Consider the following 16,447-nt stretch of genomic DNA (forward strand, 5'->3'; position numbering starts at 1 on the left):
CATGAAAATTACATAGAATCTCAGAGAAGAGGCCATACCATTAATAACACTGGAGATTTCTGAAGTCCTTTTCAACAAACTAATTCTTCTTACTTCCTGTTCCAGCGTTCGAGCGTGGCCACTGCTACGAGCCATACCTCCAAAACGGGAACTTCACAACCACAGACCAGTTGTATGGCGTTGGAGCTGTGGTTCAGTTCACCTGTGACCCGGGCCACTCTCTAGAACAGGGCCCTCCGGTCATTGAGTGTATAAGTGCCAGGGATCCGTACTGGAATGACACTGAGCCGCTCTGCAAAGGTAAAATAAAAGAAAGCTTGTTTTCTGGTTCTTTAAATCTTTCAGAGCTTTTTAATGAGTGACCTAAAGTTGATGAACTTTATAGACACCAGCCCATTAAACATCACCTTTTTCAGACTTTGGAATGATGTCTGTTGTTCTTTTGTACAACAGCATAATTTACCATAATTTACCACATGCAGATGGTTGAAGGAGACGAGGCCTAAACAGAAGACTATAAAGATGATGACAGGAGTTTTCAAAAGAACACAATCTGAAGGGCTGCAGATGCAGAAAGACAAAAACACTGAGCCGATGCATTTTAACCATAAAGGACCCGTGGTGACACTGGTGACACAACCGATTTCAAACATTTGCAAAATTGCTTCTTGAGTCAAATTTTCAAGTTTGAAAATGTCACAACCTGTCCTGTCTCCTCATTCTGTTCAGTCCTGTGTCCATGTTAATTGCTCCCACCTGCCTCTCGTCTCCCAATCACCCAAGGTCCCAGCTCCTCCTGTATTTAAACCCTCTCAGTCCTGTTTGTCTTGTCGGAGCATTGTTTTGATGTCCTGCGTGCCTTCATTAAAATCCTTTCATCGTTCCTGTCTGTCTGTCTGTCTGTCTGTCTGTCTGTCTGTCTGTCTGTCTGTCTGTCTGTCTGTCTGTCTGCCTTCTTTCCACTGCACTTGGATCCTCACCTCCGCTCACCTCACCTGCGCGCTCGTGACAGAAAACCCCGAGTGACTTTCTATCCATACATGTATTGAAAATCATTCTACTTCTTTATTTTATTATTGTTTTCTACATTTTGATGCATCTGTTTTCAAAATAAAAAAGGGCTGGGTTCTAAAGGGTTAAAAACAAATGCCCCGAAGACAGCATCCCTATACAAGAGTCGGTGCAGACTGGGAGTGTTATATACCACAGACGATGATCATTGCTGTTGATGGTCTTGCTAATAACCATAAAGTTCTGTGTATTTACTGTGTAGATTGAAAATGACTGTAGGTGTTTGACGCTGTGTTCACCTCAATGACATGTTTGAGATTAAAGTCGTATTAATCCACATTCCCTCAAGGAGTTGGTTTAAACAAGAAAGTGTTTTTTTCAGTGCCGTTTTATTAAAAGGTGACACACACACACACACACACACACACACACACACACACACACACACACACCATCTTCCAGCCTTTTTCAGTCCACTGTGCCTTTACTGTTTAATTAAATGTGGGTCCACTGTCTTTGCAGCCCAGTGTGGGGGGGACTTGACCGGCCCTGGAGGAGTGATTCTGTCTCCGAATTGGCCTGAGTGGTACGGAGAAGGAGAGGACTGCAGCTGGAGGATACACGCTGGTGAAGATAAACGAGTGCTGCTTGATGTACAGCTGTAAGAGCAAAAATGACAAAGAAATACGGCTCATATATAGTTTTTGTTTCAGTCTAAAGTTTGTCCAAATACAATTAAAGAGTTCGAAGGATCTTTCATGGCGGTTAAAACGAAGAGTCGGAGTACCCGGCCCGGAGGGTTACCGGGGTCCCACCCTGGAGCCAGGCCTGGGGTTGGGGCCCGTGAGCGAGCGCCTGGTGGCCGGGCTTTCGCCCATGGGGCCCGGCCGGGCCCAGCCCGAACCGGATACATGGGCTCGTCCAACTGTGGACCCACCACCCGCAGGAGGAACATGAAGGGTCCGGAGCAATGCGAATCGGGTGGCAGACCAAGGCGGGAGCCTTGGCGGTTCAATCCCCGGACAAGAAAACTAGTTTTTGGGACATGGAACGTCATCTCGCTGGCGGGGAAGGAGCCGGAGCTTGTGGCAGAGGTTGAGCGGTACCGGCTAGATATAGTCGGACTCACCTCGACACATTGCATTGGCTCTGGAACCCGAGACCTGGAGAGGGGTTGGACCCTCTACTTTGCTGGAGTTGCTCCGGGTGAGAGGCGGAGGGCTGGGGTTGGCTTTTTGTTAGCCCCGAGACTCTCTGCCTGTGTGTTGGGGTTTACCCCGGGGGACAAGAGGGTAGCTTCCTTGCGCCTTCGGGTCGGGGAACGGGTCCTGACTGTTGTTTGTGCTTATGGGCCAAATATCAGTTCAGAGTACCCACCCTTTTTGGAGTCCCTGGGACGAGTGCTAGATAGTGCTCCATCAGGGGACTCCATTATCCTGCTGGGGGACTTCAGTGCTCACGTGGGCAATGACAGCTTGACCTGGAGGGGTGTGATTGGGAGGAACGGCCCACCTAATCTGAACTCGAGCGGTGTTTTGTTATTGGACTTCTGTGCAAGCCGCAGTTTGGCCATAACGAACACCATGTTCGAACATAAGGATGCCCACCGGTACACTTGGTACCAGGGCAGCCTAGGTCACAGGTCGATGATAGATTTTGTAGTCGTATCATCTGACCTGCGGCCGTATGTTTTGGACACCCGAGTGAAGAGAGGGGCGGAGCTGTCAACTGATCACCACCTGGTGGTGAGTTGGATCAGATGGCAAGGGAACATGCCGCGTAGACCTGGCAGACCCAAACGCATAGTGAGGGTCTGCTGGGAACGCCTGGCAGAAGAACCTGTCAAGACGGTCTTCAACTCCCACCTCCGGCAGAGCTTTGACCACGTCCCGAGAGCAGTGGGGGACATTGAGTCCGAGTGGGCCTTGTTCCACTCTGCGATTGTCGAGGCGGCTGTTGCTAGCTGTGGTCGTAAGGTGGCCGGTGCCAGTCGTGGTGGCAACCCCCGTACCCGCTGGTGGACACCAGAGGTTCGGGGAGCAGTCAGGCTGAAGAAGGAGGCCTACAGGGCGTGGCTGGTCTGTGGGTCTCCGGAGGCAGCAGACAGGTACCGGATAGCCAAGCGGGGTGCAGCAGTGGCAGTTGCCGAGGCAAAATCTCGGGCGTGGGAGGAGTTTGGTGAGGCCATGGAGAAAGACTATCGATCGGCTCCAAAGAGGTTCTGGCAAACTGTCCGGCGCCTCAGGAGAGGAAGGCAGCAACTCGCTCACACTGTTTACAGTGGGGATGGGGAGCTGCTGACGTCAACTGAGGCTATAGTCGGACGGTGGAAGGAATACTTTGAGGAGCTCCTCAATCCCACCAATGTGCATTCCGAGGAGGAACCAGAGCTGGGAGGCCTGGGGATGGACTGTCCGATCTCGGGGGCAGAAGTTGCTGAGGTAGTCAAACAACTACACAGCGGCGGAGCCCCGGGGGCGGATGAGGTTCGTCCTGGGTATCTCAAGGCTATGGATGTTGTAGGGCTGTCATGGTTGACACGTCTCTACAACATTGCGTGGTCATCGGGGGCAGTTCCTAGGGAGTGGCAGACCGGGGTGGTGGTCCCCATCTTTAAGAAGGGTGACCTGAGGGTGTGTTCCAACTATAGGGGGATCACACTCCTCAGCCTCCCTGGAAAGGTCTACGCCAAGGTACTGGAGAGGAGGGTCCGATCGATAGTTGAATCTCAGATAGAGGAGGAGCAATGTGGTTTTCGTCCTGGCCGTGGAACTGTGGACCAGCTCTATACCCTTGCAAGGGTGATGGAGGGGGCATGGGAGTTTGCCCAACCAATCCACATGTGCTTTGTGGATTTGGAGAAGGCTTATGACCGTGTCCCCAGGGGCACCCTGTGGGGGACGCTCCAGGAGTATGGGGTGGGTGGCTTTCTGTTAAGGGCCATTCAGTCCCTTTACCAGAGGAGCGTGAGTTTGGTCCGCATAGCCGGTAGTAAGTCGGACCTGTTCCCAGTGAGGGTTGGACTCCGCCAGGGCTGCCCTTTGTCACCGGTTCTGTTCATCACTTTTATGGACAGAATTTCTAGACGCAGCCGTGGTGTGGAGTGTGTCGAGTTTGGTGGCAGGAGAATCTCGTCTCTGCTTTTTGCGGATGATGTGGTCCTCCTAGCTTCATCCAGCTCTGACCTTCAGCTCTTGCTGGGTAGGTTCGCGGCCGAATGTGAAGCGGCTGGGATGAGGATCAGCACCTCCAAATCTGAGACCATGGTTCTCGACCGGAAAAGGGTGGCTTGCCACCTCCGGGTCGGGGGAGAGGTCCTACCTCAAGTGGAGGAGTTTAAGTATCTCGGGGTCTTGTTCACGAGTGAGGGTAGGAGGGATCGGGAGATCGACAGGCGGATTGGTTCGGCGTCTGCAGTGATGCGGACGCTGAGCCGATCTGTCGTGGGGAAGAGGGAGCTGAGCCAGAAAGCCAGGCTCTCGATTTACCGGTCGATCTACGTCCCAATCCTCACCTATGGTCATGAGCTTTGGGTAATGACCGAAAGAACGAGATCGCGGATACAAGCGGCCGAAATGAGTTTCCTCCGTAGGGTGGCCGGGCTCAGCCTTAGAGATAGGGTGAGGAGCTCGGACATTCGGGAGGGACTCGGAGTAGAACCGCTGCTCCTCCGGATCGAAAGGAGCCAGTTGAGGTGGTTTGGGCATCTGGTCAGGATGCCTCCTGGACGCCTCCCCGGGGAGGTGTTTCGGGCATGTCCTGCCGGCAGAAGGCCCCCGGGTCGACCCAGGACACGTTGGAGAGGTTACATCTCCAATCTGGTCCGGGAACGCCTTGGGGTCCTGCCGGAGGAGCTGGTGGACAAGGCCGGGGAGAAGACGGCCTGGAGCTCCCTAATTGGGATGCTGCCCCCGCGACCCGGACCCGGATAAGCGGAGGAAGACGAAGACGAAGACAATTAAAGAGCTGAGTTTGGAGGTTCAGTGAGACAGCGCCTGTCCGGCACACTGATATAATGATATGATATTATTATGACATGAATATGATTATATTATGATATTATACTGATATTATTACTCTTTTGCACACTGACCAGTTAAACTCTAAAGGTACCAAAGACACATGATAACCAAACGTTTCATTCAAAGAGGATCTAAAAGCTTAGAGTAAACAGGAACATAGCTCGTGGAACATGGACACAGAACACAGAACAGAGTGATAAAATGAAAGAGAGATGGGACTAAGGCCATCTTCACATGGCAAGATAATTACGCCAATTTTTCATCTAATTCTGTACTTTCAGTAGTCTCATTTTATCAGATATTCCTGCTGTGTGTGCTGTACTAAGAGTGATCTGGTCCTCTTGGAATGATATTGAGACAGTTCCAATTATAAATCAAGGACATTAAACTTGTTGGATTGTCTTGTTCAGATTTTTTAGGACAAACAAGCGTGCTGCCTGTTGAATGTGACGTAAAGTCATTCAGAAAGTGAGGTGGCAGAAGCTTCTCCTGTGTCATGATTGTTTACTCAAAAATGCATTTGATCTACAGAGGCTTTGTGAAATTTCCCCTCTGACCAGAGATTGCTTGTGGGTTTGCGTGTGTGTGTGTGTGTGTGTGTGTGTGTGTGTGTGGGTGTGTAAAACGTTTTTACTTTTTGCTTCAATTTTTTAACAAAAATACGTCATTCTTCCCCCACACATTCTTATTTTCTCATGTCAACTACACTTCTAATAGTTCTACTGGAGCATGATGAATCTAACACGTCAGAGAAAGTATCAACATGTTTACAGACTATTAAACAAATGCATCATTTAGCCTCTGAGGTTGTGTGTTTTTCTTCACAACTCTCCAGCCTCTCTCTGAGTCAGCATAACCAGCCATGCCACTTTCTTTCTCTCAGTGTATCTTGTTGTTTTCAGACTCAACATCAGCGATAGCGACATGTTGACCATCACCGATGGCGATGAGGTCACAACTCGCATTCTGGGGCGATATGTTGGAGGCAGCAGCCCCTTCAAGCTCTCCTCCACCACGCCAGACCTGACCATTACCTTTCACTCCGACCCTGCTGGGCTTGTTTTTGGCAAGGGTGAAGGCTTCGTCATCAACTACATGGGTGAGAACGACTGTCAAAAAACGTGTGAAAAATAAAGAGCTGTATGAGGTTAGAGTTCATTGGACATGCTTGTAAAATATGTGCTAGATCAAAATCAAAGTTAAATCTTTGTTTTCTTTGGACATCTCACCTTGGATTGGCCAACACTAATTTGGCTCTACCATTGACTCAATTTGCTTTACAATGGGGATGTTTCATCTCCACAAATAACACAAGCCTGGAGGAGTTCTGCTGTGTGGTGGAGTTGCTAATGCTAATGGTTAGCTTGTACTAGTCATGTTGTTCTCTGCTGTTTTCTTGGCGCGAAACCAACAACTGCCTTCCCCAACGTGAGCCAAGATGGGTGAGTCCATGACTGTTAAGTGACAGTGTGATGTGGATCTGTCAGGCTTTTCACATTCTAGAGTTTCACTGTCTGTTTTTTATCATAAGCTAATACAGGAGATATGTGTAGGAGACTATTTTCATGTTCAGCCTCAGAGTAACCGATTATAATCAGAAATAATCACTAAAGTCTAGTTTTTAGTGAAGTTGGCCTTTAATCCTAAAGTTTAAACATTCAGGTTCTGTTTTTCTGTTCAGTCTCAAAACATTAACAAATTCAGTATAACATTTGCCTCCAAAACACATTATTTTAGCATTGTTTGCAGACAGTTGTAAATAAAATGAATGAGTTATCCCGTGAGTACATTTTGACAGTGACTTTTTTATTTTCCATTGATTGCAGTGGTGCCATTTCTCTTCAGTCTGTCTACACAAATCTTCATCTTCCCCTTTTGTCCCCTCTCATCCTTGTTTGCCTTTTCTTTCTCTTTCCTCTGCCCTTATTCAATCACATCCTATTTGTTTCACCAGTCGCACAACGACACTCATCCACACACAAGCTGGGACTTTCACAAGCAGCTAAATAAGCCTCGTCCCCTCTTTTACACACTGTAATCTGCAGTGTGCCCCAGATCCAACATCTGACACCAATTTAGCTGCACACCAAGACACACTCGGTCCAATTTACTTGTCACTTTCCCGAAACCACAAAATCGCATACATTTCCCAAAGGAGTAACTCAAGTATACACAGCATGACACTATGTGCCTTGATTATACGTGTGTGAAGCCTGTCCTGCCAGACTCGTCCTCTGTTTAATTCTGCACAGAGAAAGAGGACTGTCTGGTAACTCTCCTATTCAAATAACCCCACCCCTTGAGAATTCTAACCGAGCCGATCAGCGCTGAGTAGCGTACGTCACACACCATAACACCGAGTTTGTTGAACATGGCGACTGAAGCGTAGTTCGCTGCAGCTCTTCCCTCTGGTCTAAATGACTTGGACACACCTTTAAAACAACAACAAGTAGAAGCGCTAAAAGCCTTTCTTGGAAAGAAAGATGGTTGCGCTGTCACCCGATGCCATTTTTGACTATAGCTAAAAAACTTCTGCGTCGCGAACATCACACATAGCAACACTCAGTTTCTCATAAACAACGAAGACAGCGGCGGAGTTCGCTGCGGCTCTTTCCTCTGTTCTAAATGAATTGAATGTCTTTAAAACCACAACAAGTAAAAGTGCTAAAAGCATTTCTTCTTCTAAAAAAAGAAAGATGTTTGCGCCGTTGCCACACACCTTTTATTACTAAAGCTAAAAGACGACAGCGTTGCGCGGTACAGTCGACATTTCCGTATTTTTTCTGATTGGTCATTTTTCAGCTGCCTAGTTCGGCCCCTCATGTACCTCTCTGTCTGTGAGCTACCCAAGCCCCCACAATGCAGCACTAAAATTGAGAAACCCAGAAATGAAATAAATTGCAGTTCCACCCTCATCCGCTGGGGGCTGGTGTCAGAAGCGAGCAAATCCTCATTGACTCCCATGTTAAAAATACCAATTTCACAGCAGAAATAAACATGTTTACAGCCTGGTACCAAAACATGTTTTTTGTTTAAATGATCTAGTTTACACTCATGACAACTCTGAGGGGGGTGAATTTTTTTCTCACTCTTCTGTTTAAGTGTATTAAAAGCCTAAATTTCTGTATAATTAATGAGCATCAGACCCACGTGACCACTGAGCTAGCTCCGTGGAAAGGCCTCAGTAGAGGCTCGGTCTGGCTTGGAAACTGCTCCGGGATTTAGAGTCTCTGTGTTTGTGCATTTTTTTTTTGGATATATTTTGTGCAATTGTTGGACAAAATGACTTGCTGTGGCATTAATTGCACTAATAGAGCGTCCAAGGAGTCTCCACTTCATTTTTTTCGGTAAGTAAAATTATATTCATGTATTTTAGGTCACTGCCGAGCTGAGCTTAGATTTTAACATGTACTGTTTAACCATGAAATTTAAATGTAATAGGGTAAAACCCAGTGCATTTAACACAATGCTGCATTTTAGAAAATGGGTTGAAATATAACAAGTTAGGTGGAGCTGGGTTCCGACTATCGGCTTGTGTAGCTCTCGGGAGACCAATGTTTCCCACCCGGTTCTCCCCTTCCCGCAGCCCGGCGCATCTCTGTTTGATCGCGGCTTGTGTGATGCGCGGAATGTCGGCTGTTTCTCCCCGCAGCTCGGCGCATCTCTGTCTGATAGCGGCTTCTGTTTGATGCGCCGGGCTGCTGGCTTGTGGAGCTCTGGGATGGAAACCTTTCCACCCGGTTCTCCCCAGCGGCAGCTCTGCGCATCTCAGATCGCAGCGGCACTTGTCTGCTGTGCGGCTGCTGGCTTGTGGAGCTCTCGGAGACCTCTGTGGAGGTCTCGGCAATAGGGATGAGCCGGATACTTGTTTCAGACGAGTATCCGGTACGGATAAAGCATTTTTGACGAATACGAGCATGAGACGAGTAAACCTCATAAATATCTGTAATCGTGCTGAAGGAAAATCCTCATTGGGTAACTGACTGTCTTCACGCTCTGTTATTGGCCAGTCACATAGAGCGCCCGCCCCTTCCTACACACAAAACTCTCTAGCCGTCCGGCTCCGGGAGCTCAGTCCGTCCGGCTCATCCACGCACACACACAGACAGTAACGGATCTCGCTGTGATTGCTTCACTGTTGCTCATGTTTCTTCAGTTTTCCCTAGGTTTTCTTCAGCTCACCTCTTTTTCGGTTAAATATTTAAAGTTACTTTTTTCGTAACTTACATGGTGCATTTGACAAGACAGAGCTGACTTTCTGCATCAGTCACTCACTACCTCCGCTCCGGTCGGGGTTTTTATTTTTTAACTCCATCTCTCTCCCTCTCACCCTCTCTTATCTCTGTCAGACACACACACCTTAATCAACAGTGTTTTGTTTAACTTTGTGTGGGGCAAAATGCCAAGAACGTTAAGAAAAAAATCAGTTTAATCAAATTAAAATAAAAAAAAATTCATAAAGTTGTGTCTGGTTCTAGCTTTTCATATTTCTTAGTTCCTACTGCATGAATTCAGACGTATTAATCCATGCACTTAAATATTAATGTTCTAATTTTATTGAAACACTTGTTCTGAAATAGTTCCTTTACTATTATGATCAAAAATATTTAATCTCAATTCTGAGGCTGCTCTGTAAATAGTTTTCAAATGAACAATACACATATCAACTTCCGATCATTCCATATCAATTTCAGACTTAAAATAATATATTGATGTAAACCACACCCACTTCCAGGTTATGTCACGCCCATCCCGAGTACAGATACAGATAATTTAGTTGGTTGAACAGATACAGATACAGATACAGATAGTGGTGTACTCGCTCATCCCTACTCGGAGACCTCTGTGTTCCACCCGGTTTTTCCCAGCGGTCAGCCCGGCGTATCTCTGACTCAGAAGCTCTGGTGTTGTGCACAGTTAACTCCAGTTGTAGCTAGGTTGCTACCCCTGTTAGCTTAGCTCCCACCTCTGTGTTAGCTTTGGGTTAGCCATGGTTAGCTTCAGGTTAGCTTGTAGCTAGTTCGACCGGGTGTCGTCAGTTGATCCCAGCCTTACAGCCCCACCCTCAGCTCCTCCTCTCTTCTCTTTTTTGGAATTGTCTGGGCTTGACGGAACCTGTGACACGGTCAAAATGGCGGTGGTGGCCACCTCCCATTTGGCCTCAAAAACGTGATATTGGAGCCTATGGAAAGGAGATGTCCAGTATATTTATGTCGATGGAGCTACCAGACTCCTCTGTGCGAAATTAAACAGAGGACAAGTCTGGCAGGCCAGGCTAACGTGTGTGTGTGCTGAGAATAAATTACACACCACACACATTAAGGCTATGCAAGGGAGGAGGACCAAGTCAATAGTGAATGAATAATTAACCCTGCAACTTTAACTTACAAGTCCCTGCAGACCCATTATATTGTACACTGTTAAGTAATACTGCACTCCATCCAATCAATCATTAGACACACAAAGGGAAAGATGAGACTGTCTCATTTAACGGTTAAGATTATACACTCTTTACTGTCGTATAACCTTCTTTACTTATAATCCACAAAATACAAAAACTCCACATTCAGAAGGAGCTTAAAAAATAAATAAAAAGAATCCCTTCATTTAAACAGATAAGATCAATGGGAAAAACAGAAACTAACATAAAAAATTAAATTAAACCCAAGAAAGGCCCCACAATAAAAGAGAGAAAAAAAGTCTTTATATGTCAACGATAAAGATAAGTTTGGATTTTATTTTCAGCACATACTGAGAGTATCTCTGTAGAGAAGAGAATGAGTCATTCTGCCACTCGTGTAGATTATATGAATTGATTTTCCACCCAAAATGTAATCGAAAGGATTTTTGTCATGGTTTGAAGATTAAAAAAAATTACTTTAAATATTTTGGTTCACGGCCATGCTTCTAATGGTGCTGGAGAATTTACTGAGAGAGAGAGAGAGAGAGAGAGAGAGAGAGAGAGAGAGAGAGGGGGGGGGGGGGGGGGGAGAGAGAGAGAGAGAGAGAGAGAGAGAGAATAAGAAAATGCATACATAATTCCTTAAAATTTTTGTTTCTTTTGACTTCTAAAGAACAGACATTTCCAGGCTGATCACGAACAAACTTCATTGACTTGATATTTATTTTTATATAAAGATCTGTTTTCAGTGCCTGCCAGTGTTCTGTATCAATGCTTGGCTGTGAATCAAACCTAATAGTTTAAAAGATTGACTAAAATAAAACACCTTTGCAGTTAAGCTAAACATCTGAATGATCTGGACAGCTTTGGAGGAAGTAAAAGAGGAGGATTGTGCAGAGTGGAAAGAAGGGCATTACAACATAACATCAGACCCTGCAGACAGCACTTGATTGTAGCTCATTTCATACCACAACATGAAATCAGCTTAGTAACACACCTCCAAACTGTGTCTCAGTGATGTTTAAATAGTAAACAATCAGACGGGATTCTGACTGTAATACAGCGGCCAACACCGTCTGTAGATCTGAACCCTGTTCAGCTGTCGGTGGAGCAGCTTGACCATATGGTACTGAGGAAGACCTCATCCATCAATCTAATTAAAGATGTTCCAGGAAGCATGGGGTGAAATCTCACCAGTCTATCTTGAAAAATGGACAGCTAGGATGTCTAAGGTCTGCCAGGCTGAATTTGCTTCAAAATGTTCTTTTTTTTTCTTTTGATGAAAATAAAAATAAAACAATATTTTCTATTCAAATCTAAACCTCTAACTCTTATGAGACCTGCATGTCTTGTTGAATTGATGTTTCCTAGTCAGACTGATTTTTTGTGTGTTTCCTGAACTTTGAGCAACAGTTGATAGGGAGCCCAATCCTGACTGAACTCTGAGGCATCTTCAGAGCGGAAGGGCAGGGGAACAGTTTACTCTCAATTTTTGTTGCATGCCAGTAGACACAGAGATTCTCAGCCGCAGAGCAGCTTCTTTGCCGTTCTCCTCGCTGGACGTGCAAGATCACAAAATTCTTCAGAACTTCAAAGGTCACTTTTTGTTTATGGCATCTGCCATTTGTATTGATATTGGGGAGTTGAAATTATGACCACTAAGATGTGATGATTCTATAGTAATATAGAATATCAACCTGATTGGTCTTTGAAAGTAAAACCAGAAGATTTAAGATTCTTTGCTTATTCAGTAACCATAAACACACTTTGTATTAATTCAGACAGTCAAGTGTATAATTAAAAATAAACTTTATTTTCGAGACTAATTATAAAACCTGACAAGTTATGCAAACCAATACGTGATGATGTGTGATGGAACATGATGTATGAGGTGGTGTGTATCAGAACCTTTTCTATCTGGAAGAAACAGTGCTTTCTGAGTGTGGAAGAAGTTGGTCTGCTATAAACTAGCAAGTTGGTTATTTATAAAACCACATCAGACGCAATCGTGCTGTGCCTACGTACCCTGATAGGAACCCCCGTGGTAGATCCGGAATGTGGGAAATCTGGTGGACTCCATGGCATTGAAGTCCGTAGGAACAACCGCAGCACCACTAGACTGGTCTTGAGTTGTTCCCAGGTCACAACAAGTTGAAGGTCTAAGGATGGACTCTTATATAATTGGCTTCACTGGTGGACATGAATGACCACTTATAGACTCCAAGGCAGAGAGGAAAATTATCTCTGCCTGCCCTAAACAAAGTCTTGTCTATCCTTATCTGATGCCAAGGCAGCCTCCAAGGCTGCCATCAACACACCCCCAAGAAAGGAGGAATGCTGACAGATGCTGTGTCCCGACCTTCCCCCCCTGCCTTCAGATTGTGACTTCTGCTTTGAGGTCAGCAACCTGCAGGAAACTCAATGTGCTCTCTGTCCCTCATTTCTCCCTCCCACCTGTTCGACTGCAGCTGGCTGAGCGCCGTAATGGCAGCTCCCGTTGGAGGCTTCAGGATCCCGCCCAACCCCGCCTCCCCATCGGACTCTGATGTTTTGTATCTGTGATGTTCGTGCTTCTATGTTGAGGAGTTTTTTTGTATAATAGAGTTACTCCCTGCTGGGTCTAACTCTGCTATGCCTTTTTTTTTACCTTACCCCAATTATCCTCATGTAACACCCTTTTCATCTAATGAAATGAGCGCCATTCTGGCTGCTCTCGTGACTGCCTGTACCTGTTTTTGTCAACATGTGTGTGTGTTTGACCTTGGTCAGGTTGTGTTGCGGAGTCAAGTTCCTATGCTCTGGGTCGCTGGAGCGCTGGTAATAAAGCTTATTCTGATTCTGATTCTGATTATGGAGTCTAACCTGTGTCAGCTTTGCAGGCAGGCTTTGATGGCTTGTCAAAGCATTGATGGTTCAAAGAGTTTCCTCCGGATCGGCCAGTCCGAAGTTCTGCACAAAAACTGACTTAATTCAGGAAGTGACCTTAGTTTTATTAATTCCTATGTTATGATTTTCTGGCAAATCACAACATGCCATGTTAAAGAGGCTTTACCAAACAAACCTCAGAAACACTCCTCCTTCAGATAAAAAATGCTCTGATTTGTGGATAAGAAGTTCATATGTGTCATAACATTTAACTTAACCTTGTCATATGGTCATGTGTATGAGTGTGTGAGCTTGTCAAGTCACGCACGCTGACTATCAGACAAATCGATATTGCAAGGACATGTGATGGACAGAAGACGGAAGCTGCCGAGCTCCGAGGGTGTGGTGATTGGACACCAGCTGGTCCTCGTTATGGATAACGAGGCCAGGGAGGATAAAAGGGTGACAGGCCTACTGAGAGGTGTGCGTGGTCGACCTGTCATTGTGGCATCGGACTTTGGGGGGTGGGGTCATTCGCAGTCGTTAGGGCTGCCGGCGACGAAGATAGCTAAGCAGGTGTTTAGAGTTCCAGCGTCAGGAGGGAAGGCTGGTCGCCTTCTTTAGACAGCAAGGGCTGGGCATAGGTGATGCCAAGGCCACACCGACATCTGCCGCTACGGACTCTGGCAGTGGACTTATGTTGTGGATGTACCCGCCGTCCTCGCAAGCTACACCCCGGGGCGTTGGACGGCGTTGGAAGCTCAGACCCCGGGGAGGGGGGTCACCCCATCCGTGACAGCTAAGTACCGCTGCTTGTGTGACTCATGCTGGACTGTTGATTTTAGAAGAGAGGGCTTGGGCCATGGTGTTTTATCGTTGTGTCTTATTGAGTGTGTAATAAAGCGTGTCTTTTATAAGTCGTTGCCTACTGGTGGTGTTTTCAGGTTCTGTCTGGAGGGCAAGTTATTCTGCCCGTACTGCCCACGGCTACTTTCATTACAGACACGTTCATTTCTGCCTTATTAATTTAGGCACAGATTAATCAAAACATTTCATTTAACACCTTGTCCATTCATTATATTATTATTAAAGTATTTCATTTAACCATATTGTTGATTTCATTTCATCATTATTTTCACAGTAAAGTTGAAAAAGTTCATTCTTTATTATGTGGGGAAAAGATTAGATAGCAGCAGCTTGGCAGAGAAGACCTTTGGGAAGGGAGCATGTTGACATTGTCGTGATGCTGACCTGTCAACATGCACTTGCAGAATCTTTCTTGCAGCTTGGAATATTATGGGCCATTCCCATCTGCACCGGGTCGGCCCGGGCCGGGTAGCGTCGGTTGTTTACATATCTGGGTGGCCTGGTATTTTTCCGGGCCAAACAAGGCTCATTCTCAGCCCTCTTCTCGAGGGGGTCTGCTTCAGGCCGACCAAGGCCACCACACCCACTGCTGACAGCAAATTCACACCTTCCATTAGAGCAAGCCTCTTATTGGTGGGTAGAATCAGCCCACATAGGCTTAAGACAAGGATGTGTGGAATCAACCGGGCCAGGCTGGGGCCGACTGGGGCCACCCGGCCCGGGCCGACCCGGTACAGATGGGATTGGCCCATTAGATAGGGCACACAGAGCCAGAAGTATGTCTCTAGATGACCGGATACCGAAGAGGTCAAACTGTAGATGAAAAATGACCCTTACTGGATATTACACATTAAACCAAAATGAAGGAAATCACATTTGATGTCACAGATGTTTGATGTCATATATGATGTTATTCCTCTCCACTGCCAGGATTAAAGCCATGAAAAACAAACTGTTGCACTTCTGGAACAATGCAGGCAGTGAATAAGCCCTTATGTCATACATATTGACATAATCTGCATAAATATGAAATTGCATCGCTGTAATAGTCTTTTATCTTCAAAATTACCAGGGGGTTTAAACAGAAACCGTATAGGGAGTCTAAGTCTCCTCCCTTTCATGGGTCCCCGAAAGAAAGAAAAAATGAATGCAAGTCAACGGGGCTAAAAACGCTATTTACGAAACCGCTTTGCCTTATGCCCTGAATCACATGGTATACTTCAAATTAAATAAAAAGCAACGTGGGTGTTTCGACCATACCAGTTACATACTTTGAGATTTATCGGCTTGTAACAGTTCGTAATTAGCATGAATACACATCAGACCTCGGCACGTTGCATATATGACATCACCACATAATCTCCCTAGCGTAGCTGCCACTTACCAAATGACCAGAATTATGGTGGTTCTTTCCTCCTGAAGGAAGGATTTGAAGTTTGCTGGACTTACAGCCATTTTCCCTTCGTTTTTCTCCTTGTCTGGTTCGACGACGTCACTTTGGTGACGTGCATTTGTAGTCCTGGACTTATTTTCACACAAAACCTAAAACAATGTTTCTCAACTGTTCAAAAAAAGTGCTTTCTTGGCTTCAAAATGTGGCAAATAACAAGCAGAATTAGAAAATAGCGTTTTTAGCCCCATTGACTTGCATTCATTTTTTCGTTCTTCCAGCGATCCATGGTCTGGACATAGATGGGCGTGACTTAGGCTTCCTATATGATTAGCTGTCTAGCCCTATATTAACTGCAGAAATCGCCATGTCCTAGAAGCGGCTTGTGGCAAAAATAGAACCCGATCCTATCTTCAGCGATGCGGCATGTCACTGAGGTGATATGTGTGGGAGGAGACGTGTTTTGTAGAGAGGGTGCTCGCTGCAGACCTACAAAGGCGGAGCTGCACCATAAGGTGGAGCTGCACCAGAGTCAGCCCCGCCCATTCACGCAAACTCAGTCTAGCCCACTGACTTCCGTTTTTGTTTTTCCAACTTTATCGCAAACTAACCTGACCCACATGAATTACGGCTGTTACTAGTTTACAGTCGTTAATGCTATGTTCTATGCTTCAATTAAACAAGATAAATATAACTTGCTACATGACAAAGCCTGAATATATCTCGAAATGAAAAGGTTTCTTTTAACGAATATCTACCCACAGCCGCTCCAAGAAAGGTGGTGTACAACAGCATCTGTGGCTTACGTACGTGCTCTGGTAGTCCAGTGGCGAGATCGTTTAACTTAAGTTTTGCTTTCCCCTGAGCTGGTGCTGGTTCGATTCTCGGTGA

General features: G+C 46.0%; 1 protein-coding gene across 2 annotated transcripts in view; it reads left to right on the forward strand.

Annotated features, from left to right (window-relative positions):
- Window positions 1–16,447, forward strand: part of LOC107395585 (seizure 6-like protein) — a 454,127-nt gene that overhangs the window by 411,523 nt on the left and 26,157 nt on the right. For both annotated transcript variants that reach the window (XM_070552211.1, XM_070552210.1), the window contains exons 8-10: window positions 106–300; window positions 1,534–1,672; window positions 5,936–6,132. In XM_070552211.1, coding sequence (XP_070408312.1) covers window positions 106–300; window positions 1,534–1,672; window positions 5,936–6,132 — 531 coding nt within the window. The remainder of the gene's footprint in view (window positions 1–105; window positions 301–1,533; window positions 1,673–5,935; window positions 6,133–16,447) is intronic.

The sequence above is a fragment of the Nothobranchius furzeri genome, chromosome 6 (assembly GCF_043380555.1).
Source record: "Nothobranchius furzeri strain GRZ-AD chromosome 6, NfurGRZ-RIMD1, whole genome shotgun sequence".
Classification (NCBI taxonomy): domain Eukaryota; kingdom Metazoa; phylum Chordata; class Actinopteri; order Cyprinodontiformes; family Nothobranchiidae; genus Nothobranchius; species Nothobranchius furzeri.